The sequence below is a fragment of the Eretmochelys imbricata genome, chromosome 10 (assembly GCF_965152235.1).
Source record: "Eretmochelys imbricata isolate rEreImb1 chromosome 10, rEreImb1.hap1, whole genome shotgun sequence".
In the NCBI taxonomy this organism is placed as follows: Eukaryota; Metazoa; Chordata; order Testudines; family Cheloniidae; genus Eretmochelys; species Eretmochelys imbricata.
Genome location: NC_135581.1, coordinates 65,575,523 through 65,602,289, shown reverse-complemented (window position 1 = coordinate 65,602,289; position 26,767 = coordinate 65,575,523). Strand labels below are relative to the sequence as shown.

Sequence of the window (26,767 nt, the reverse complement as noted above, 5' to 3'; positions counted from 1 at the left end):
AATTGTGATGTCGAGTTTAGCTCATTCGCTGATTATTGATGACATTTGTTCATTATGAGCCCTATCCAGCTTCCCTTGAAGTCAGTGTAGAGACTCCAATCAACTTCTGTAGGCTTTGGATCAGGCTCTATAAAAGAGAAATACTATCTGATGTTGGTGTGATTCCTTAAGTATGTGAATATGGGTTTAGAGGTACCTTGTCCATCTTCTGATAATCAAGGGTTTAATGCAGGATTAAAGAATGGAGATAAAACCAGTAGTCATGACATTGTATATATATAAATTAAACATAGGGGGCTTTTTCATGAACTTTCAGGTCATATTACTACCTTCAATGATTTATTGTAATCTTCCCAAAACTGAGTAATATTGTTTTAAATGCATATTCATGATACTTCTTGTACAGGCTGAGAAGTCTTTTATAATATAACTATTTTGTAATAATGTCTGATGTTAGAAAAAAGAAAAGGAGTACTTGTGGCACCTTAGAGACTAACCAATTTATTTGAGCATAAGCTTTCGTGAGCTACAGCGGATGCATACTGTGGAAAGTATTATCCGCTGTAGCTCACGAAAGCTTATGCTCAAATAAATTGGTTAGTCTCTAAGGTGCCACAAGTACTCCTTTTCTTTTTGCGAATACAGACTAACACGGCTGTTACTCTGAAACCTGATGTTAGAAAGTGATTGATTGCCTAGCACCAGGGAGTTGCTGGGCAAATATCCCATGTCTCTGCCAATGCAACAAAATTGTGCCCTGCCACAGGCCTGATACCTAATATTGCAAGTATCTATTTTACAACACTTCTGTAATCTTGAAATCAGTCCCTTAGAGACTAGCTTGAGACCACCAAACTGTGATCTAATTCAAAATTTGAAGCCACGTCTTCAGAGGTGAAAAAGCGTATGCCTTCATTACTGTGCCACTTAACTCTCAGGTTAAAAGACATTGAATAAATTAAGGTGAAAGGGTGATATGTATATTAGTTGAGTTTTAGACTTATAAATATAGATATAATATAATATAAAAACATGGTATTAAAAATCCTTTAGTGTAAAGTGGTAATTCTTTAAAAACTTGCCAACTGTCTTACAGAATGTTTTAGACTAATAAAATAACTACATTAGTATTTGCAAATATTCTGGGTAGTCTCTGTATAGAGAAGTTTAGGTAATACTACAAATACTAAGGTAATTTTTTCAGCAAGTGAATATTTGTATGTCTCAATTGCATAATAAACACCCCGTATAAAACTTGAGAGCCAGATCCTGAAAATATGCAACAAGTATACTTTATAACCCTTGACTTCTATGGGGTTACTCATGTGAATAAAGTAGATTCTTATGCATAAGTGATAGCAAAATCAAGCCCTAAACAATCAGAATAAATACAATAGCTGGAGGAAAAAATTCAGTGGCATTGTAGACAATAGAATGGAAGCATTTACTTTAAGATAATGTTGGCTGTACCATGATCCACTGCAATATTTTATATTTTTGCATGTTGTTGCAATAAGTGTTTCCTCTTTGATGTCTACCTCCATAGTCTAAAAAAATATGAAAAAGTTATTTCATAAAACTCTAAAACTGGAATTAAATGTCATATTTTATGTTAATTAACTTTGTATTTTGTAGGTGATGTATATGATGACTTTGGCCGGAAAACAGAAATTAATGAGGTATAAATATGACCAAGTTACTAAATATTTAGTATATTGTAATATAGCTTATTTAATCATTAAAATATTTTCAATAGATCAGTAATTTTCAATTAAATATTAATTTTCCCTGAACTTGAAACATGCTGTAGAATAACTTATAGTAAGATGTAGGCAAGAAAAACATGAAATTTCTTTTCCCTCTAGGAGTTTGATTACATTTTAAAATTTACCAAAATAGCTATTCCGGAATAATTATTCCAGAACAGTTATTTCAGTATAAGCACCTGTATGAACATTCTTATTCCAGAATAGCTGTTTTGGTGAACTTCCAAGTGTAGACAAGCCCTTACATCCTCCTTTTATGGCCCTTCTTTCTCTAGGCAGTAGGGCTGAATGCCAATCACACAGCACCAGGTGTAACTTCAAGCAGTACTGTTTCAGGTAATTAAAAGCACCTACATTTTGTATGTAACAATCAAATAGAACAATGAGTATTTTGGAGCAGGACTATACTGTGAGTTACTATGATGATGGGAGCCATGTAAGTAGCCAGACTGCTTTGTTTTCACACTCCAAAAGATCAGCTATTACCAAATGCACAACTACAAAATGGGGAATAACTGGCTAGGCAGTAGTACTGCTGAAAAGGATCTGGGATTATAGTGGAACACAAATCAAATATGAGTCAACAATGTGATGCTGTTGAGAAAAAGGCTAATGTCATTCTAGGGTGTATTAACAGAATTGTTGCATATAAGACACGGGTGATAATTGTCCTGCTCCACTCAGCACTGGGGAGGCCTCAGCTGTAGTCCTGTATCTAATTCTGGGCACCACACTTACGAAAGATGTGGACAAATTGGAGAAAGTCTGGAGGAAAGCAACAAAAATGATACAAAGTTTAGAAAACTTGACCTATGAGGAAAGGTTAAAAAGCAGGCATGTTTAGTCTTGAGAAAAGAAGACTGAGGGGGAACCTAATTACAGTTTTCAAATAAGTCAAGGGATGTTAAAAAGAGGACTGTAATCAATTGTTCTCCACGTCCACTGACGACAGGACAAGAAGTAATGGGCTTAATCTGCAGCAAGGGAGATTTAAATTAGATATTAGGAAAAACTTTCTAACAATAAGGGTAGTTAAGCTGTAGAATAGGCTTCCAAAGGAGTTTGTGGAATCCCTATCATTGAAGTTTTTTAAGACAAGGTTGGACTGAAACCTGTCAGAGATGGTCTAGGTTTATTTGGTCCTGCCTTGACGCAGAAGGCTGGACTCAATGACTTCTCAAGGTTCCTCCATCCCTACATTTGGTTCTGCCTGTACCACTGAAGTCAATAGGAACGGGAACAGACCCTTACATAGCGACATAGGGACTGATAGAAGTCATATAGCCCAATTAGATTCCATTATTTCTCTGGCTTTATAAGGACTTGGTTGTAGATTTTTTTAGCTAGACAGCAGCAAGATTTGAGAGGGAAGAGTCAGAGTGATATTCTAATCTCATTCACTCTCTTCTGCTGAGCTACATAAAATTAGAAGGGTCACATTTCCTTATTCATTTCTAAATTATTTAGTATTAGCTACACTAAACAAGATTTTTCGGCCCCCCCACTATGCAACTAGTATTGACTCCCTGGCATTGTTTGTGTTGCATAGAAGTATAGAAATGTAGTGCTAGAAGTGACCTTGAGAGGTCATCTAGTCCAGCAAACCCCCCCCCTACCCTTGTGCTGAGGTAGAACAAAGTATCTGATGTTGTGGGATAGCTAGAAAGTCAATCATTTGACCAGTACTGTTCGCTGTATCTGCAGTGATATGAGTACATTGCCCTTGAACTCTAGTTCATATTAGATTCCGCATCCTTTTCCACATCAGTGACACTGTGGAAAATTATGTAAGGTAGAATTAGACAGGAACATGTTTGTGCTATCATTTGTTACAGCTTCTTTTGTTCCTATTATCTCTACAGAAGCTCTTCATCTGGGTCTTTGAATAGCTTGTTCAGGGGAAGATGCACTACCCCCTCAAATTCAAGATCAGTTTTATTGTGTATAATCACAATGTTTATAGTAGGTGTAACCTCAGTTCTGTGCTTATTAACTTTTTTGGAAATACAGATACATGCTACAATTCCTTGCCCTCTAGTGTTTGGAGGCCCTACAAAAAGGCACAGAAGCTATTAACATGTACTGGAGATAATCCTTAGCTAAACTCAAGAAACCCAGGCTGGGTGCGGGGAGGAATGGAAGAAAATTACTATGAATGTGTAAAAACCTATATATTTGTAATGATACTAACCTCTTTTCGACAGTGCTTTGAAATCTATTGATGAAAAGCTCTGTATCAGTGGTATAATTATTATTATAAAAGGCCATGCCATAACTTCATAAGCTAACCTCCTGATTCCTAGAAACTCATTGTTAGAACACAGTTAGGAATCCTAAGAATAACAAGTCTGCCAGTTACTTAGCTACCATTAATTGAACATGCAGCAGTGATCCTAATCTGAACATAACAAAAAATGGCCAACTTCTTATCTTATTAATTTTAAACTATCCTAACATTCTGATGGACTCTAAACCTGTGTGTATGTTATTTGTTAACTATGAGGTATCTAGATGTGCCCTTGCTTCTGGTTGTTTTGATACTTTTTCTTTTCTTCTGTATATTTCTTTATAATTGGTTTGCATTGAGAAGCTCCTGCTCTGTACTTCTGATATCTTTGTCTTTTCTGTCATTTGTTTTTGTAAAGAAAAAATTACATTTCAGTAAACAAAAACTAAAACTCAAATGAAGCATGTTTCCCTGCCTCTGAAGCTAAAGGAACAGTTCAATTGGCTTTCAGTGGTATTAGGGTTTATATCTTCTTTGCAGGCTAGCTATTAAAAAGGAAAAACAACAAACATTTGATCAATTTTGACTCTAGTAAGCAGAGTGCAGTGACATACATTCTGGAACACAGCAGCCAGCACATTTCATGACAAATTTCCTGCTCTTGTAGTGTCTTAAAATAGACTGCATCTAACTCCCCTCTGTCTCTAGATGAAAGTGACTGAATATTTCCAGTCCAAATTTACTTCAAAAACACTTTTTCTATGAGATGCCTGCCACAGTAGAAATGATTTTATGACATAATAAGCAACATAACTTGAAAATGTTTGGAAAATGACATCAGGCAGGTACCAATTTTATTCTTAAGAACTGTCCATACTGATTAAACGGAATAACTGGTTTTGAAATACAAAACAAATAATAGGTTGAAAATGTGTGTATTTTCTTCAATGTACTTCATTCTCAGACTACACAGCCCATGTCTGCTAGAGTGTTTAACATTTAGCCTTATGTCTGGACTCTGGAGACTTGTTAAAATTGATTAGCTTTTAGGCCCAGCTGCCATCTGTGTCTTTGAAAATATCCCCACCCCTCAACAGTCTTGTTTTAAAAACTTATCTTTTTAATATTAATGTAGCCTTGTCAGTTAAAAAACAAATGTCATTTTTCTGATATTTAACTTTTTTGATGAAAAAGGATACATTACAAAACTGAAGATTAAGGACCACTTTCTTTTGTGCCTGTAGACCAAATACAAGTATTAATTTTCTGTTTTAGATCTTTTTCAACCACTGTCAGTGAGAACAAAAAGGAGTCTTAATTACAAATGCAAAATCCAGATATGTAATTGTACCATGAAATGAAATTATGTCATTTTACTTTGTGTGGGTTTCTAATATAGTCTCTTAATACAAAAATATCAAAATAAAAGGATCTCAACCATTTAAAATCCTTACTCTTTTAAACATTGTGTTTGTTTGTTTTTCCCTTGCAGAAAACAGTGCCAGTGGATTTTTCATTTAACCCACTAGCAGATAGAAAATTTCAATTTTATGATCACAGCCTGATTGAATCCATTCAACTAGGAGATGCAATGGTACATGAGTTCTTTAGGTTGCTTTCCCTCTGCCATACAGTCATGCCTGAAGAAAAAAATGCAGGTAAACTACTGAAAAGCTTAGTTATAAGAGATTCTAAATATTTGGTTTCTATAGCACTTTTCTAACTTAAAAAGTATAGGTTAGCCAAATTTTTAAAGGAAGAAGTGAGTCAAGAAGGAGCCATAAAAATGTGGATGCAGATCTTGCACCCTTAAAACTCTGGGTACACTGTCAGGTGTTTCTGAGTACAAATTAAATAATTGCACATGCAAATCTTAGTTGCATAAGCAAATAACTGATTTTTCTGTTCTTTGACACATGTAAATACCTTTTCATCCTTGAAATTGTCTGATTTCCACAGGGTTCTGTGAGCATAGCATTGGCATACACTGTTTGTATTGGCTTACTTGTTATGCTGGCCCCTAATTTAGTTCAGGCAATTTTGCCTGGGGGAGTGATAGTGCACATACGTGCATGTGCAAAATTAGAGGCCAGGTGGATCTTCATTAAAAGTTAGTCTTTATTAAGTCTTCCCACAAAAGAGAGGGAAGTAAGATTATTTCATCTCTTTAGAGTATTGCATACAATTATTTTTGTTTCCACTTGATTATTGTACCTTTTAGTATTGGTTTGGATATTTTTATAAGTGTAATATATGGTACATATCTTGGATGAGCCATATAGTTCAGGTGTGTGAGCACAAATTGTGTATAATCTTGGTCTGGAAGTGTTGACAATATTTTCAGCTTGCAAACTGTTACAATTCTGAAATCGAAAATTAGGAAGCCTTTAAACAATGTTAGCCATATCATGTGTTATTCATGAAGAGAGGCTAGTCTTACTATAATTCTTCATTTTTGTAAAAATCCCCTTCATGATCCAAGAATTGGGAGTATTGGGAGTTCCACTGTATCACTAGGGCCCTACCAAATTCAGCATCCATTTTGGTCAATTTCATAGTCATAGGATTAAAAAAATCATAAATTTCATGATTTCACAAAAAGAAAAGGAGTACTTGTGGCACCTTAGAGACTAACAAATTTATTTGAGCATAAGCTTTCGTGAGCGACAGCTCACTTCATCGGATGCATGCCTGATTTCATGATTTCAGCAATTTAAATTTGAAATTTCATGGTGTTATAATTGTAGGGGTCCTGACCCAAAAAGGAGTTGTGGGGGGTCACAAGGTTATGTAGGCAGCATTGCAGTACTGTTATTCTTACTTCTGCGCTACTTCTGGTGGCAGTGCCGCCTTCAGAGATGGGCAGCTGGAGAGCAGGAGCTACTGGCCGGGAGCCCAGCTCTGAAGGCAGAGCTGCTGCCAGCAGCAGTGCAGAAGGAAGTATGGCATGGTATGATATTGCCACCCTTACTTCTGCTCTGCTGCCTGCAAAGCTGGGCCCTCAGTCAATAGCCGCCACTGTCCTAAAATAATCTTGTGACCCCCCTGCAATTTCCTTTTGAGTCAGGACCCCCAGTTTGAGAAATACTGGTCTCCCCTGTAAAATCTGTATAGAATAGTGTAAAAACACACAAAAGACAAGAGTTCATGGTGGGAGACCATATTTCATGGTCCATGACGTGTTTTTCATGTCAGTGAATTTGGGAGGGCCCTATGCATCACAGTCCACCTTTCAAGATGCAGACTAATTATCCTCACTTTGTTATGTTGCCATGTCATGTGCTCATTCTATACTGGTGGCTGAATTAAAGTTGGATACTTTTCTATGGTATTAGACTCTTTAGAACCAGTCATACTGTGTGTAACATGAAATAAATCACCATAGTCATAGTCACAGAGGACAGGATTCTGGGAAGAGAAGATGTATGGAGTGTGACAGCACCTCAGTTACCTGTCTCATGGATGAGCATATGTTAACACAGCATTTACAAGTAGCTAATGCATCTTGTCCATTGTTTAACACAGAAATAACAGGCCTTTGATTTTAAACCTGTGCCCTGGTCTACACTAGGACTTTAGGTCAAATTTAGCAGCGTTAAATCGATGTAAACCTGCACCCATCCACACAATGAAGCCCTTTATTTCGACTTAAAGGGCTCTTAAAATCGATTTCCTTACTCCACCCCGACAAGTGGATTAGTGCTTAAATCGACGTTGCCGGCTCGAATTTGGGGTACTGTGGACACAATTCGATAGTATTGGCCGCCGGGAGCTATCCCAGAGTGTTCCATTGTGACCGCTCTGGACAGCACTCTCAACTCAGATGCACTGGCCAGGTAGACAGGAAAAGAACCGCGAACTTTTAAATCTCATTTCCTGTTTGGCCAGCGTGGCAAGCTGCAGGTGACCATGCAGAGCTCATCAGCACAGGTGACCATGATGGAGTCCCAGAATCGCAAAAGAGCTCCAGCATGGACCGAACGGGAGGTACGGGATCTGATCGCTGTTTGGGGAGAGGAATCTGTGCTATCAGAACTCCGTTCCAGTTTTCGAAATGCCAAAACCTTTGTCAAAATCTCCCAGGGCATGAAGGACAGAGGCCATAACAGGGACCCGAAGCAGTGCCGCGTGAAACTGAAGGAGCTGAGGCAAGCCTACCAGAAAACCAGAGGCGAACGGCCGCTCCGGATCAGAGCCCCAAACATGCCCCTTCTATGATGAGCTGCATGCCATTTTAGGGGGTTCAGCCACCACTACCCCAGCCGTGTTGTTTGACTCCTTCAATGGAGATGGAGGCAATACGGAAGCAGGTTTTGGGGACGAAGAAGATGATGATGATGAGGAGGTTGTAGATAGCTCACAGCAAGCAAGCGGAGAAACCGGTTTTCCTGACAGCCAGGAACTGTTTCTCACCCTGGACCTGGAGCCAGTACCCCCCGAACCCACCCAAGGCTGCCTCCTGGACCCAGCAGGCGGAGAAGGGACCTCTGGTGAGTGTACCTTTTAAAATACTATACATGGTTTAAAAGCAAGCATGTGAAAGGATTACTTTGCCCTGGCATTCGCGGTTCTCCTAGATGTACTCCTAAAGCCTTTGCAAAAGGTTTCTGGGGAGGGCAGCCTTATTGTGTCCTTAATGGTAGGACACTTTACCACTCCAGGCCAGTAACACGTACTCGGGAATCATTGTAGAACAAAGCATTGCAGTGTATGTTTGCTGGCATTCAAACAACATCCGTTCTTTATCTCTCTGTGTTATCCTCAGGAGAGTGAGATATAATTCATGGTCACCTGGTTGAAATAGAGTGCTTTTCTTCAGGGGACACTCAGAGGAGCCCATTCCTGCTGGGCTGTTTGCCTGTGGCTAAACAGAAATGTTCCCTGCTGTTAGCCACAGGGACGGGGGAGGGTTGAGGGGGTAGCCACGTGGTGGGGGGAGGCAAAATGCGACCTTGTAACGAAAGCACATGTGCTATGTATGTAACGTTAACAGCAAGGATTACCCTGAAAGAGTGTAGCCACTGTTTTATAAAATGTGTCTTTTTAAATACCGCTGTCCCTTTTTTTTCTCCACCAGCTGCATGTGTTTCAATGATCACAAGATCTTCTCCTTCCCAGAGGCTAGTGAAGCTTAGAAAGAAAAAAAAAACGCACTTGCGATGAAATGTTCTCCGAGCTCATGCTGTCCTCCCACACTGACAGAGCACAGACGAATGCGTGGAGGCAAATAATGTCAGAGTGCAGGAAAGCACAAAATGACCAGGAGGAGAGGTGGCGGGCTGAAGAGAGTAAGTGGCAGGCTGAAGAGAGGGCTGAAGCTCAAATGTGGCGGCAGTGTGATGAGAGGAGGCAGGATTCAATGCTGAGGCTGCTGGCGGACCAAACCAGTATGCTCCAGTGTATGGTTGAGCTGCAGCAAAGGCAGCTGGAGCACAGACTGCCACTGCAGCCCCTGAGTAACCAACCGCCCTCCTCCCCAAGTTCCATAGCCTCCACACCCAGACGCCCAAGAACGCGGTGGGGGGGCCTCCGGCCAACCAGCCACCCACCCCACCACAGAGGATTGCCCAAAAAAAAGAAGGCTGTCATTCAATAAATTTTAAAGTTGTAAACTTTTAAAGTGCTGTGCTTAAAGTGCTGTGTGGCATTTTCCTTCCCTCCTCCCCCACCCCTCCTGGGCTACCTTGGTAGTCATCCCCCTATTTGTGTGATGAATGAATAAAGAATGCATGAATGTGAAGCAACAATGACTTTATTGCCTCTGCAAGCGGTGATTGACGGGAGGAGGGGCGGGTGGTTAGCTTACAGGGAAGTAGAGTGAACCAAGGGGTGGGGGGTTTCATCAAGGAGAAACAAACAGAACTTTCACACCGTAGCCTGGCCAGTCATGAAACTGGTTTTCAAAGCTTCTCTGATGCGTACCGCGCTCTCCTGTGCTCTTCTAACCGCCCTGGTGTCTGGCTGCGTGTAACCAGCAGCCAGGCGATTTGCCTCAACCTCCCACCCCGCCATAAACGTCTCCCCCTTACTCTCACAGATATTGTGGAGCACACAGCAAGCAGTAATAACAGTGGGAATATTGGTTTTGCTGAGGTCTAAGCGAGTCAGTAAACTGCGCCAGCGCGCCTTTAAACGTCCAAATGCACATTCTACCACCATTCTGCACTTGCTCAGCCTGTAGTTGAACAGCTCCTGACTACTGTCCAGGCTGCCTGTGTACGGCTTCATGAGCCATGGCATTAAGGGGTAGGCTGGGTCCCCAAGCATACATATAGGCATTTCAACATCCCCAACAGTTATTTTCTGGTCTGGGAATAAAGTGCCTTCCTGCAGCTTTTGAAACAGACCAGAGTTCCTGAAGATGCGAGCGTCATGTATCTTTCCCGGCCATCCCATGTTGATGTTGGTGAAACGTCCCTTGTGATCCACCAGAGCTTGAAGCACTATCGAAAAGTACCCCTTGCGGTTTATGTACTCGGCGGCTTGGTGCTCCGGTGCCAAGATAGGGATATGGGTTCCGTCTATGGTCCCACCACAGTTAGGGAATCCCATTGCAGCAAAGCCATCCACTATGACCTGCACATTTCCCAGGGTCACTACCCTTGATATCAGCAGATCTTTGATTGCGTGGGCTACTTGCATCACAGCAGCCCCCACAGTAGATTTGCCCACTCCAAATTGATTCCCAACTGACCGGTAGCTGTCTGGCGTTGCAAGCTTCCACAGGGCTATCGCCACTCGCTTCTCAACTGTGAGGGCTGCTCTCATCTTGGTATTCATGCGCTTCAGGGCAGGGGAAAGCAAGTCACAAAGTTCCATGAAAGTGCCCTTATGCATGCGAAAGTTTCGCAGCCACTGGGAATCGTCCCAGACCTGCAACACTATGCGGTCCCACCAGTCTGTGCTTGTTTCCCGAGCCCAGAATCGGCGTTCCACAGCATGAACCTGCCCCATTAGCACCATGATGCATGCATTGGCAGGGCCCATGCTTTCAGAGAAATCTGTGTCCATGTCCTGATCACTCACGTGACGGCGCTGACGTCGCCTCCTCGCCCGGTATCGCTTTGCCAGGCTCCGGTGCTGCATATACTGCTGGATAATGCGTGTGGTGTTTAATGTGCTCCTAATTGCCAAAGTGAGCTGAGCGGCCTCCATGCTTGCCTTGGTATGGCGTCCGCACAGAAAAAAGGCGCGGAACGATTGTCTGCCGTTGCTCTGACGGAGGGAGGGGCGACTGACGACACGGCTTACAGGGTTGGCTTCAGGGAGCTAAATCAACAAAGGGGGTGTCTTTACATCAAGGAGTATTTCAGGCAGGACTTCACGGAGGGTTGCAATAGGAAATGGTGCACCTAAGTTATTGTTCTTATTGGAACAAGGAGGTTAGCCTGGCCTCTGATTGATACATGGCTAGATTTACCTCGCTGCACCTTCTCTGTGAGTGACTGCAGTGTGACCTAGAGGAATGAGTCCCCTAGACAGGGGAGGGGGGGAAGCAAATGAGTACAAAACAAATCTGGTCTATTTCTTGTTTTGATCCACTCCATCTATCTTTTACATCTTTGGCTGGCAGCAGACAGTGCAGAAGGACTGCATGCCATCCACATCTCATGGCTGCTCGGCAGAAGATGGTACAGTACGACTGCTAGCCATCCTCATCTCTTGCCTGCCTGGCAGAAGATGGTACAATACGACTGCTAGCAATCCTCATCTCTTGCCTGCCTGGCAGAAGATGGTACAGTACGACTGCTAGCAATCTGTATCACCTGCCTGCTCACCATAAGACGGTTCAATAGGACTGACTGCAGGACTAAAGAGAATGACCTGGTCAAGTCACTCCAAATTTAGTCCCTGCGCCCAGGTCTGCCCAGGCGCTCCCAGCCGACGTGGCCAGGAGCACCTCGGACATGACGATGACGGCTACCAGTCGTACTGTACCGTCTGCTGCCACAAGGCAAGGGGTTGCTGCTACTGTGTAGCAATGCCGTACCGCATCTGCCAGCACCCAGGAGTCATAGGGTGACGGTTACCTGAGCGGGCTCCATTCTTGCCATGGTATGGCGTCTGCACAGGTAACTCAGGAAAAAAGGCGCGAAACGATTGTCTGCCCTTGCTTTCACGGAGGGAGGGAGGGAACGGGGGCCTGACGATATGTACCCAGAACCACCCGTGACAATGTTTTAGCCCCATCAGGCATTGGGATCTCAACCCAGAATTCCAGTGGGCAGCGGAGACTGCGGGAACTGTGGGATAGCTACCCGCAGTGCAACGCTCTGGAAGTCGACTCTAGCCTCGGTACTGTGGAAGCGCTCCGCTGAGTTAATGCACTTAGAGCATTTTCTGTGAGGACACACACACTCGAATATATAAAACCGATTTCTAAAAAAACGACTTCTATAAATTCGATCTTATTCCATAGTGTAGACATACCCTCTGTTTCTAAGCTGTGAGACAACGATTCTATCTGCTTCCCAAGAAGGTAGATCTGTTAAGGAGAATTTCTTATTTTTACCTAATCAAATTGTATTGGTTTATGTTGCTGCTGTGGCATATTCAAAAGGAAATGTACCATATCGTAACGATTAACTGAGATGTAACACATTTTGGCTAGTACTTATGCATATGTTTTGAGACATGATCTCATAACCTGTAATTGTCTTGCTATGTTTTGTTCTGATGCATGTTTTTTTCAACTTCAAACAGTACAAAAATCTTTAATTCATAGTAAAAAACTTTGTGTTGATTTTGAAGTTGATTGAAACTGATGGGAGTACTTGGCTACAAAAAAGTCAGGGATTTTGTGTCAAAAAGTATTGAGTAACTCTAAACTCTTCCAGTTCATTAGGAAGTAAGTATCCAGTTAATGCTAACTCATTTGGGCACTGCAAGCTACCTTTAATTTTTTTTTTTTTTTAAGTTGAAGAGGTGGGTCAGGAGGTCTCTGTTTTACAGAAGTCCTCTTTTCACTCACAGTTTCTATCCATTCACAAGTTCAGCTCAGAGAATGGTGGATCATTATGGGAATGTTTGCACTGGCAATGTGATTTGAACTAGAGAGTCTTTCTTTAGGGCTCAGAGGGCATTTTAATCTTGATGCCCATTTAATTCTTGGCTTCTTTCAGACTGCCAACATGGTGCCAATTATGATTAGGAACCGGACTGAGACCAGCTTACTACATTTAGGCCTCATAAACATGTGGCAATTGCTAATGACTTTGTCACTATAGACTAAAGTTGAATTAAAGCAGTGACTTGGAGGTGGAAACTTTGATTTCTTTTCAGTCCTCTTCCTTCATCTGGTGTAGGATCAATCAGTCTATTTCATTGCTCATATTATTGTTCATGGAGCCTTTTTCATTTCTTATAGCAGGAGAGATGATAGCTAAATCCCAAAAATTTAATGGATAAGTTCCATGAGAATTTCATAAATGCAAAAAAGGAGAATCCACAACCTATCTCTTCTATCAGTTATTATTGGATTCAGTTTTTCACTTAAACAAGGTTTCAATCTGTTTGTTTTGTATGTAGATATAGTGTGTCTTCCCAAAATTTATTCCATGTGTAAAAATTCTCTTTTCTGGGGATTTTCAACCAAATCTCTATCTGAATTAAAATTAATTTTAAAAATGAGACCTTTAGGAAAATTTTCTACATTATCTGACCTTTTTTCATAACCCTTTTGCCAACAAATGGCTGGCTTGTGATGAATCTGGTATTTTGGTATATATATTGCACTTGGAAAAATTAATAAAAAATTATAAATGGCTGGCTTGTTATCATTCATACTTTCCACATAGTTAAACTTCATTGCCAGCTAGCTTTGTATGTAAATTGGAAGAAATTAATTTGTTGTTAAGCAAAGTTATTAATGATTGTTTTCCTAGGATAGTGCCATAGAAAATTTTATTTTTAATATCCAGAATATGAAGCACTTTTGAGCATTTGTGTATGAAGTTCTGCACTGCACTGAGCAAGTTTAGCCACAGAAAGAAGCTTATGATTTCCACAGGCTATATTCATTGTGGAACAGTTTGAAGTGCACTGTGGTCTAAGATTTGCCTGGCAGGTGACAGAGTTTTATAATGGTGACAAAAGGTGGATTGTATTTAAATTTATATCTACTGGATTTTTTTAATTAATAAGAGAGCTAGTACAATATGTTCTAGTTTCCATGCCACAGTTTTTCATTTTACTAGCATGACACAATTTCCTTTTTTAATGCTTTGTTTTTTGATTGTGCAAGAATAATTAGTGTTTGTAAGACCCTCTCTAAAGATGTAAATCAGGCACAGCAGAAGTGCTAAGTATTATTATTATTAAGGCTTAGCAGTACTTTTATATATTTTGTTTTTGAGAAGCAAATGAAATAAGGTTGAGTTCTTGTTTCTGCTGTAGCCATCCCACTTTCTCCTTTTTCATATATTCATAACTTTCTCAAAAAAATTCTCTTTAGGCTGAATTTATTCCTGCATTGTCTCAGTCAAAAGATTTTTTTTTTGAGTCTCAGCCAAATTCGTTCAGCTACTTTGTACTGGATGAAAAAATTGGGCATGCAAATAAATATTTCCTATAGATGTTTGTCTTTAAATTTACATCTTAATAGTAATTACTGTTTTATGTTCAGTTCAGCATGAAATATATAGAATGTGCACTGAAGCTGAGTTAAGACTCTTTTAGAAACTCTGGGCTAAATTTTGCTCTCTGTAAATCTGGAGTAACTCCATCAAAGTCCATGGAGACTTTGATGCTAGTGTAATGGGGAAAAGAATTTAGACTCATTCGTTTATTGAATTTCTTGACTTCATGGAGTTGATTATTCCACCTTTTACCATTTCATTAAAGTTAGTTTTATATAGTTTATAGTTTTTAACTATAATTTTCTCTACTTTTCTATAGCAATCTCAGGACTGCAGGAGTGAGAAACAGAATGAAAAAATTCTGACATCTGCCCTAGTTTTAAGATTCTTCTGGGGTTATTTTGGTCACTTGTGTGTTAATAATTTAGTTCCTATTTTTGTGCTACCTGACTGCTTCTGTCTCTGCCATGTAGTTGGGCTTCTGATGGGTTTTGTAGCTATGACTAAACCTTGATTCTGAGGAAATTACTCATTTGCATCTGTTTATTGGCTAGATATCATACGGATCTCTTGACCTTTTCACAGAGGCCCTTTTTAACCATAAAAGGATATCTTTCATGCTTATTTACAGTATGACTTGGGCAGAATGTGAATACTGGTCTTCGAGTATCCTTCTGTGTATCTTAGTACACATGCCCCTTTAACTTCAGTGTGGAGTATCCAGATACAGAAATTTGATATATTAAAGTAACAATATCTGAAAAATGAGTCCAGTGTCCTTATCTACATGTGCAATATCTTATAGGTTTATACAGTTAGGGCTTTATCCAGCCCTAAATTCCCATAAGGTTCTGTGCCATGTAAGGCCAGCTGATGCATGCGATGCAGCATGCTCAGATATGCTGGGTATGTTTTTCAACATTTTACCTCAAAAGAAGAGAATTTTCAAATTGTTTGGGGTAAAGTTATTTTTACCTTCCAATGGTAATATCAAGTTCTTAATGGGAATTACTGTACAACACTTCCGAGGCTGAGGGAGCGAACAGACTTTCTCTGAGAATATGACTCTGAAATCACACCCTGAATGTGAAGTCCCTTTCCATGGTATCTTTGTCCCAGGCATTCAGTGCACAGAAATTGAACCCTTATCTATTACAAATGTCCTCGAAACCCACACAGTTGTCCTACTTCCTTTTCTGGCTTGCCACCCACAGCAGAGCCCTCCTGGCAGTAGCAGCTGGGGCCTGGACAATAGAGGAGGCAAAATTTTGGTTTTCTTGCCATCTAGGCAGGTTTTGACATTAAACATCCCAAAATATTTTCATGGCTGACACCACATCATTATGTTGCACTGATGAAGCATAAAAGACACCGCATGCACACCTCATTCCCTTTCACAATGAGTTGGTCCCAGAGAAAAGACTTTTACTAAGTTTTATGACAGATCATTTTCCCGCCTTTTTTCCTTCTCCCCCTGCCTACTGATCACTGCAGTCAGACAGTGCAGCTCTGCCTTCAGCAGAGGTCATCAGCCATGAAGTACTGTTCAGTACTGCTGTTCTTTAATGGACTAAAAGTGAAGCTATTAATGCAGGGCTCAAAACTCGGTTACGTACAGTGTTTGGGTTTTTTTTCTTGTAGGTGAATTGGTTTACCAGGTGCAGTCGCCAGATGAAGGTGCTCTAGTAACCGCTGCCAGAAACTTCGGTTTCATCTTTAAGTCCCGGACCCCAGAGACCATCACTGTGGAAGAAATGGGCAAACTTGTTACATACCAGCTCTTAGCAATTCTGGATTTTAACAATATCAGGAAAAGGATGTCTGTAATAGGTACAGCATGTAGCTTTCTCTTTGTTTCTTTCATGCCTGTTGTTTGCAAGACACACAAGCCTAGAGCCAGCTTTTAGCTACCAGTGAGAGCTCTAACCTGCCAACTGCCAAAGGAGGCAGTTTAGTCTCACGGTTAGAAAAAGGAAGGAAGTGGAAGTCTCAGGATATCTAGATGTCACTTCCTCCTCTGCCACAGACTCTCGGTACCTTGGAGTCATTTAGACTGTGCCTTTCTCCATCTATAATATGGGGACTATGATACTTTTCAGTTTAGTAGAACACTCTGAGATTCTTGGATGGAAGGATGCAAAGTATAGTAGCAGTAGGTTATTAATTGCATTGAATTTTGTTTTCTGAAAATTTGATAATGAAACAGTTTTTCAAATCCATACATTTTGCTCTTTTTCTCACTCTGTTTCTGTAGAGCATGTGACCGGCAACTATAAGGATTTACAATTAGGATTGATTTATTGGTTTTACATTGCTCTATTAACATTTATCAAAGTGCTTTACAATAATCAAGCAAGTGTAAATGATCAATAATATCAACAACTAAATAATAGAAATCTTAAGTATATCTAGAAAAAAACTTTAGAGTGTGTAAAACCACACCAAAAATCTGCTTTCAGAATAATATAGGCAGTCCTTGGACTTACGACACAATTGGTTCCTTACAATTGCGTCGTAAGTTGGAACTCGGAACCACAGTCTACTCCATTGTGGGACTGAACATCATAAACTTGAAACCGATAGTCATAAGTTGAATCAGGGTGTCAGTGTAGAAGCATCGTAAGTGCCGTTCATCATAACTCGAACATCATAAAGTCGAGGACTGCATATACTAAAAAAAGTTTACTAAGCAGGCTAAGTTTGCAAAGAAATGATCAAGTTGTTGCCTTTAAAAAGTAAGCATTTAAGAACATTTACCACAGTTTTCCCCTGTGCTTAGAATAGAAAATATTTGTTATAACCATAGAGTATCTGTTAAATGCTGACTTTTTATGGTTTCAGCTGAAATTAGAAAATGTAAGTAGAAGGGACAAGGGAAGTACGTCTAATTAAGACTAGGAAAAAATTTCAATATAACAAAGACTAAATGTAAATCACTTAATAATTTCTTCACTTATGATGGAGAGAAAAAGGTGAAGGAGACAAATATGGGAGGATATCCAGGTGACAGATGAAAAAAATGATGAAGGCAAATGAAAGGAGAGAAGAATAGGGATAGAGAATGGAAGAAAAGCAAAAATGAGGGTAATAGAAGACATGATGAAAAATAGGCTCTGGTTTGGTTTAATCTCTTTTGAAAGCTACTTCCCATGTTGAACCCCCTTAACTTAGAAAGGAGCTGCACAAACAGGAGCCTGCAAAATAACAAGAAGCAGTTGCTTCCGCACAACTTAGGTTCCAACTAGAGCTGGGTGGAGAACAGTAATTCCATTTTGTGGAGGATTTTGACATTTCAGCATTTGATTTGGTTCCAATTTGGAACAAAATCCAAACATTTTGAAATTCTTCTGGAATGGGCTGTGGGGCACTTTGTCTGGTGGGCTGCTTTGGAGCTGGTGGACCCTGGGAGCCTAGGCTGCCAAGGAGATGTAAGCCTGAGAGGCAGGGTTCTCAGTATCCCACCAGGCTGCATTGGAGCCCTGCCTGGTTGCCATCATAGTTTCACAAAATTGACACAACTCTGTAGAATGTTTCAATTTTGATGAATCTTCAAATATGCACAAAAAAAGTTTCACTGAATTTTTTCCAATCTACTCTCATTCCAACACCAACAGTACCTTACATCTCTGCTAGCCTTCCACTTATTAGCCAGGGATCTTAAATAAAATACAATTAAGAAACTCATCTATTTTTTACAGAAAAATCACTGAGAGAAACTTGCAAATCTATTAATTGGGTTTTCACATGAAAAAGGCTGGAAATTTTTTTAATATGAGAGCGAGCAAGAGAGCGCTTGCTTAAATTAAGTGGAGCTTGTGAAATTTCCCAGTTCTCTCATGGAAATTAAAACACATATGGAGACCAAAAGTAATAACTAAAATGTCTTGCATTTCAACTTGGTAAACATATGATTATACACTAATTCTCATTGAGGATTAGAGGATAAAGCAAGTTTGAAGTTTTTACTGCAAGATGTCTGAGTTATGAGTGCCCCAAAATGTTTCTATAGAACAGAATTTTAAAAATGAAAACTACCTCTTTTTAAAAGCCTTGTGTCATAAATATAAAGGGAAGGATAAACCCCTTTAAAATCCCTCCTGGCCAGAGAAAAAAATCCTCTCACCTGTAAAGGGTTAAGAAGCTAAAGGTAACCTCACTGGCACCTGACCAAAATGACCAATGAGGAGACAAGATACTTTCAAAAGCTGGGAGGAGGGAGAGAAACAAAGGGTCTGGTCTGTCTGTCTATATGCTGCTTTGCCGGGGATAGACCAGGAATGGAGTCTTAGAACTTTTAGTAAGTAATCTAGCTAGGTGTGCGTTAGATTATGATTTATTTAAATGGCTGAGAAAAGAATTGTGCTGAATAGAATAACTATTTCTGTCTGTGTATCTTTTTATAACTTAAGGTTTTGCCTACAGGGGTTCTCTATGTTTTGAATCTAATTACCCTGTAAGGTATCTACCATCCTGATGTTACAGGGGGGATTTCTTTACTTCTACTTACTTCTATCTCTATTAAAAGTCTTCTTGTAAGAAAACTGAATGCTTTTTCATTGTTCTCAGATCCAAGGGTTTGGGTTTGTGGTCACCTATGCAAATTGGTGAGGCTTTTTATCAAACCTTGTCCAGGAAAGGGGTGGGGGTGCAAGTGTTGGGAGGATTGTTCCTTGTTCTTAAGATCCAAGGGTCTGGGTCTGTAGTCACCTAGGCAAATTGGTGAGTCTTTTTACCAAACCTTGTCCAGGAAGTGGGATGCAAGGTTTTGGGAAGTATTTTGGGGGGAAAGACGTTTCCAAACAGCTCTTCCCCAGTAACCAGTATTTGTTTGGTGGTGGTAGTGGCCAATCCAAGGACAAAGGGTGGAATATATTGTACCTTGGGGAAGTTTTGACCTAAGCTGGTAAAGATAAGCTTAGGAGGTTTTTCATGCAGGTCCCCACATCTGTACCCTAGCGTTCAGAGTGGGGAAGGAACCTTGACATGGTGGCAGAGTGGTGGGATTAACCTGAAATCATTTTGAGATCCAGTTGAGATTTTCTGAACTAGAAATACAGATTTTAAAAAGGAAATTTTTTTTTTCCTTTGGAAAGGAAGTCCAGAAAGCAGCTGAAACTGAAAGCAGCTTGTTTTCTCTCCGCTTTGGAGCCAGAGCTGAGACAAAAGGGGATTATCTTTGTGAATTGCAGGTTTTCTTTGCCTGGAGGCAGGGTACTTAGCCTCCTGCAGGGAAATTCACAGTCTTGGTAAACCAGAAGTTTTTTTCTTTTTTTCTAAAAGTAAACGGGGGGGGGGGGTTCTACCCATTTGCCTGGAGACAAAAGTGGCAGGGTTTTTTTTTTTAGGATTTTGATTTTTTTGTTTTACAAGGAGCACAGGTTTGAAAAGGAATTTTTTTTTCCTTTGGGCTGCTGGTAAGCAGGTTTCCAAGTAGTTGGAGGTTTTTTGCTTTGATTTGGGCCCAGAGCAGAGACAAGGGAATTGTCTTTTTCTGTAGGCTGACAATCACTATCAGAGAATAGGTATTCTATTCCAGCACAGCAAAATTTTACAGCCAAGTTTTGTTTGTTTATTTCTAAACCTTGGGTGTAAAGTTAGTTAAAAACAGAGAGGTTAGAATGACAAAATCCACGGCTCGACAAAAGCTGGAATTAGCCAGATTTCAGGCTGCGGAAAAACAAAGGGAACATGAAAGACAGATAGAACTCATGCGGCTGAAAATGGAAGCAAGGGACAAAGAAATGGAAGCAAGGGCCAAAGAACTGGAGGAGAAGGAAAAAGAGAGTAAGCATGTGGAGGAGGTGGAGAAGATAAAGGCTCAGCGGAATATCCCAACAAACCCTAGCAATCCTTCTCCAAGTACCACTTCCCATCCCAGAAAGTTCCCCACCTACAAGGCAGGTGATGATACTAAGGTCTTCTTAGAAAACTTCGAAAGGGCCTGTCTTGGGTACAGCATCTCTACTGACCAATACATGGTAGAGCTGAGGCCACAGCTCAGTGGACCCTTAACTGAGGTGGCAGCTGAAATGCCTAAAGAACACATGAACAAATATGAACTGTTTAAATCCAAGGCAAGAGTCAGAATGGGGATAACACCCGAGCATTCTCGTCGGAGGTTCAGAGCCCTAAGGTGGAAACCAGACGTGTCATTTACCCGACATGCCTACCACGTTGTGAAACTTTGGGATGCCTGGATATCAGGAGCAAGTGGTGAGTCTCCAGTAAATTTGCGCTTCCTAATGCAAATGGAACAATTCTTAGAGGGTGTTCCTGAGGAAATAGAAAGATACGTCCTAGATGGGAAGCCCAAAACTGTAATCGAGGCAGGAGAGATTGGAGCCAGATGGGTGGAGGTGGCAGAGAAGAAGAAAACTGGTCGCAGTTGGAGTGGACACCAGAAGGGACAACCCCAGACCACACCCTATTACCGGGGGCCGCCCAAAGCCCCACCTACCTCCCAAAGAACCCTCCAGACCCCTTATCGTCCCACCACCCCGTTCTCCAGCAACCCACCTCGCCCCAATGACCCGTCAGCTGGACGATGTTTTAAATGTAACGAGCTGGGGCATGTAAAGGCCAACTGCCCCAAGAACCCCAACAGATTACAGTTCATTGCACTGGAATCACACCAGAGGTCCACAGGCCCAGATACCTCCCAGATACCCTTGGAGCGGAGGGAAACTGGGACCTTGACACCTTGTAAATCAAAAACAGTTTGTCTGATTAACCTTAAACTATTTTCAAAAATACGTTCTCTGGGCAGAGACAACACAAAAGATGCATTATGCAGAAAAAACTTCTTTCAAAATGATAGTTCAATGTATTTGTGGACGGCAATGTAAATATTAGGCATAAAGTGGAAATATTTAAATATTTGTATGGATCATATTGCAACTGTTAATTCATACAAATCGCTCCTGATATATGGTCCAGTGAGGAAGTTTCTCCACCTTGAACTCGCTCAAGACTTACTCCTCTCTAGTGGAGCTAAGCATTTTTTACTGGTTAGTTATTTTATGTGGTGCAAATGACAACAGTAAATAGGTGTTGCACATACTTTTAAAATGTATAAATGTCAAGCTAATGCTGTATCAACCATAATATATTTATAAAAAGCCTGGTATTTAATGGCTCAAGGTGCTCACAAGTACGTACTGGCATAAATCTGCTTCTTTTCTGAGGCAGAAAACCATCAGCAACAATTAATCAGTTCCCCTCCGGAGCCCTGCTAGCTCTCATTAATACAGCTGCACATGCTCTCAGAAGCTATTGCCCTGAGATTAAACGGTATTCTCTTCCTGAGTACCCTTCATAATACTATTTGCTATCTTGCTTTTTCCTCAAGGGTTCTGTGCTGTAAAGTGATGTTCATGTTATGGTACTTCATTCCAGTAGAAACAAACTGAGATGATGCAGAAGGAATTATCTCACCTGTGTCATTAAAAAAGAGAAAGTCAAATAGCTGTACTTGTGAAAGAAATTAAGGGAATCTTCATAAATGATTTGGATAATGGCATTGACAGTACACTTATAAAGTTTGCGGACAATACCAAGCTGGGAGAGGTTGCAAATTGTTTGGAGGACAGGGTTCGAATTCAAAATGATCTTGACCAACTGGAGAGATGGTCTCATATAAATAGGGTGAAATTCAATAAGGACAAATGCAAAGTACTACACTTAGTAAGGATTAATCAATTACAAAAGTACAAAATGGGAAACGACAGCCAAGGAAGGAGTACTGCAGAAAAGAATCTGGAGGTTATAGTGGATCACAAACAAAATATGAGTCAACAATATAATACTATTGGAGGAAAAAAGCTAACATCATTCTGGGATGTACTAGCAAGAGTGTTGTAAGCAAGACATGAGAACTAATTCTTCTGTACTCAACAATGATAAGGCTGATAAGGAGTATTGTGTCCTGTTCTGCACACCATGCTTTGGGAAAGATGTGGCCAAATTGGAGAAAATCCAGAGGAGAGAAAAAAAATGTTTCCAGGTCTAGAAAACATGACATAGGAGGAAAGATTGAAAAAACTGGGTTTGTTTAGTCTGGAGAAGAGACAACTCAGGGAAGATGTGATAACAGCTTTTAAGGGGGAGGGATAGCTCAGAGGTTTGAGCATTGGCCTGCTAAACCCTGGGTTGTGAGTTCAATCCTTGAGGGGGCCATTTAAGGATCTGGGGCAAAAATTGGGGATTGATCCTGCTTTGAGCAGGGGGTTGGACTAGATGACCTCCTGAGTTTCCTTCCAACCCTGAGCTTCTACGATTTCTAAGTATGTAAAAGGTTGTTATAAAGAAGAGAGTGATAAATTGTTCTCCTTAACCACTGAGGATAGGACAAGAAGCAATGGGCTTAAATTGCAGCAAGGGAGATTGAGGTTAGACATTAGGAAAAACTTCCTAACTGTAAGGGTAATTAAGCACTGGAACAAATTGCCTAGGGAGGTTGTGGAATCTCTGTAATGGGAGGTTTTTAAGAAGAGGTTAGACAAACACCCTGACAGGAATGGTCTACATAATATTTAGTCCTGCCTCAGTGCAGGGGACTGGACTAGATGTCCTATCGAAGTCCCTTCCAGTCCTTCCTCTCTAAGATTCTGTGAAGACTTTTGGGGAGAATGTTGTATAATAACTACAGATGGGCTGAGAATGTCAGAATTTGGGTTTAGATCTAGATTAGTTAGACTAAAGTTCAAGGTTTGGATTTGAGATTTAATTAGTGGTAAGGTTCAGAGTCAGATTTGATGGTAGCAAAATCTTGCAAACTTCTTTTATGATATACCAGCCCCAAATGGTGGAATTTTGTGAGCCCAGCTGCTGTGAGACTTTGAGGCACAGCTGATGCAGAAACAGAAAAATCTGATTCACAAGCAACACTGATGGAGAGGTTTCAGATCCAGGGACTTGTACCTGTCCCATCCCTCTGAAATTCAAAGTAGTTCAGATTTGAGAGGTTCCAGTTTTTGCCTAATGGCTAGTTGAAAAATTTATCAGTATGTGTTCTGTTCATTTTTAAAGTGTACGTGAACTGTACCTAACTCCTACCCAGGTGATGGGATTGTTTTCTGTGTGCTGACTGCTGTACTATTATTGATATGTATAGAAAACATCTAACTAGACCTGATAGGTCAAATAGACATTTGAAGAAAATGGAAGAAAAGTAATGATTTCAATCTTAATTTCTACTTCTCTTTTCTTTTTCAGTTCAAAGCCCAGATGGGCAGATAAAACTATATTGCAAGGGAGCAGATACTATTTTATTTGAGAGGCTTCATCCCTCCAATGAAGAATTAATGTCTTTGACATCAGATCATCTTGAGGTATGTGCACTAAGTCATAAAAGCACTTAAACACACACTTAACGTTAAGCATGTGCTTAGGGACTTACGTTTAGAGTTAAACATGTGCTTAAGTATTTTCCTAAATACAGATGCTTTTCTGAATCAATACCTTAATAGGCCTTCTGCTCTGAAATGAGCCAGAATTTCTTAAATTTCAGCCTTACCTTTGGCTGCCCAGAGAGCTAAATCCAATTAAATGATAGAGCTTTGTGTGTGCACTGTTAACTCCTGAAACAGCTGGTATATTTACAGTGTTTATAAGTCCTTGGAGTCCCTTGTGAAAAGCCAGTGGGAATCTGTGGATGTGGATACAAAGTATCCAGTTTGGTAACATGGTGTTAAAGAAAATAAGTCTCTTCTATTCAGTTTGAGGGTCTAACCTAATGTGAACTTTAAGGGAAACTGGATAAAGCCCTCATTTCCTGCATTTATTTTTTTAGAATTCATGTTCTTTGTAAGTGTCCACATTTAATACAAACCATTCCATGAGTCTTTAAAAAAATACTCCTTTGACATTAAGTATACAGTATGATGGTTTAGTAATATTGGTTACAAACATAACTATTGTTTTTGTCTCTGTAATAGAGCTTTCTTGGTTTTCTTTTAATGTTTTCCAGAAGGCCAACATGTTTTTTATGAAAGCAAGGCTGGAATCATATGCATCTGATCTTTGCAGTTGGTCAAATGCAAAGACCTTGAATTTTCATACTTGCCTAGTAAAGTTAAGGGAATATGTACTTGTATATTGATGTATTATGGTTTTTTTCACATCACTCTAATTTCCCCTTTCCATTATATTAATTTAATTCCAAAGCCTTACTGTTTTTTCAATCCATTAAATTCTGAGTTTTATCATTCCTGTTTATATATTAATTGTAATAGCTGTATAATAGAACAGGGGATGTTCAAATATTCACTGAAGATGAAAAAATGTTGTTAGTGGAGCATTGTAAACCGTTTGATTTGTTGAGATGAACTACAGGGTCAAAGACAGTTCCCGAAATGTTTTTGGTTTTTAACAGTAAAATTGCTCATGATAGTTGTTTGACTTTGAAAAAAATCAGTCATTGAAATTCTAAGATATAAAGGAGGGAATATATATATCTAATATGCTGTGCAATCTGTAAGAATGTGTACATTTTGAATAACATCATATATGAAATCATTTTTATATTAAAGAAATAATGCGTTGTCTGTGGGATTCTGCATGAGCCCAGCAGTCTGCACCAGACAATCCTGATACAGGATCAGAATCTAAATTAATTAGCATGCGCCACCAACATATCAGACGATATTATGTTTTCACCCTTTTTAAGTGTTGGGGGGTCAGCTTTACATCTGTTTCTCTCTGTGATTAGGTTGAAGGGTCTAACCTGTTAACCTGTGTACACATATCTGTGTATTGGCCAGTGGTTTCAAATTTGGATGCTGATTACTGGAGATGTGGTGCAGCCACAGCTCCCATTCACTCTAAGGCCTCTATTGTCAGCGTAACAGATAGGTTGCACCTGAGGCTGTGATACTGTGTCATGGAACTATTGTGATTCACATACTGCTTGAGACATTTCTACTCCTATTATCTGGTTGAGCTTCTTACAGTTCTTCCATTGATGCCATCCTAGGTACATGGGTATTATGCTTTTAAGATGATGGATTAATGATAATGTTCACAATGAAATTATTATTTATTGTTAATATGTGGTAGTACCAAAAGTGTGCTAAGTATTTTAGTTAATTGTGCTAAAGAGAGTAGTCTGGGCACACTAGCTGCCTTTCAAGGTTAAAACTTTCATCTGTTTAATACCTAGGTAGCCATTCACATTCAGCTCTGTCTGACTGCAACATTTCACTTCATCCAATTTTTAGATTCGGGTTTGGCATTAAAATAATATTAGGCACTCCAATTTCTTGTTAGAATATTCGTGTACATATAAAAGTTGCCACAAATTATTCAAGTTATTTTTTTAAAGAACAAAATCTAGCTATAAAGAGAAAATGTGCCCACAACCTTACCTCAAAGTAAAAGAAACCTGAAGAGTTAAAATCCCCCAGAAACAAGGTTTATGAGAATTTAATTTCAGTGGTATCTTAGAGTACCTTTGCTTATTGACTCCATAATCAAGATGGATGTTAACAGAGTGGGAAATTAATATAATGTGGTTCTGACTAATTTAGTTCACATTGTTCCCATAGATACTGCTCATCTTTTATTTTTATGCGACAGGAGTTTGCTGGAGAAGGCCTTCGGACCTTAGCCCTTGCATACAAAAACTTGACTGAAGAGCACTTTAAAGAGTGGTCTAAAATACTTCAGGAGGCAAACACTTCACTGGATAGCAGGAACAAATATCTTGCTGCAGCATATGAAGAGATTGAAAAAGACATGATGGTATATTCTGAGAGACATAGCACAGAAAAAGTATATTTGCAAAGTGATGTTGTATTATAGATTGATACTTTTCTATGCTCTTACGTTCCTGATGTTGTGCTACAAGCAAGACTGCTGTAGTCTTTATATATGTTCACATTCAGGCAGTGCCCCTCTTTGTTTAAAAGGATGCTAATGAATGTCGAGGCCAGTTGTGGTTAGGCTTTAAGATATTCGAGGCAACCAGTGAGGGGATTCTTCCCCATGGTTAACTGACTCGTTTTAAATATAAATTTACCTGATTTTTTTTAAATTTAAGAAAGCAGCCATTTTCTTTCCCCTAAAACTCTCATCAAGTCACATTCATGTTCCATTTCAGAAAAGACTTGCTGCTTTGTAACCAGAAAGCCAACTTTCAATATGAAATATATACAATTAAAACAATTTAAAACTTACTCTTGCCTTTACTCTATAAGTGA

General features: G+C 39.9%; 1 protein-coding gene across 1 annotated transcript in view; it reads left to right on the top strand.

The window, feature by feature from the left end:
- Window positions 1-26,767, top strand: part of ATP8B4 (ATPase phospholipid transporting 8B4 (putative)) — a 157,077-nt gene that overhangs the window by 99,277 nt on the left and 31,033 nt on the right. Inside the window, exons 13-17 of the mRNA XM_077828428.1 lie at window positions 1,636-1,679; window positions 5,486-5,651; window positions 16,212-16,400; window positions 23,784-23,899; window positions 26,145-26,309. Of these exons, the coding sequence (XP_077684554.1) occupies window positions 1,636-1,679; window positions 5,486-5,651; window positions 16,212-16,400; window positions 23,784-23,899; window positions 26,145-26,309 (680 nt within the window). The remainder of the gene's footprint in view (window positions 1-1,635; window positions 1,680-5,485; window positions 5,652-16,211; window positions 16,401-23,783; window positions 23,900-26,144; window positions 26,310-26,767) is intronic.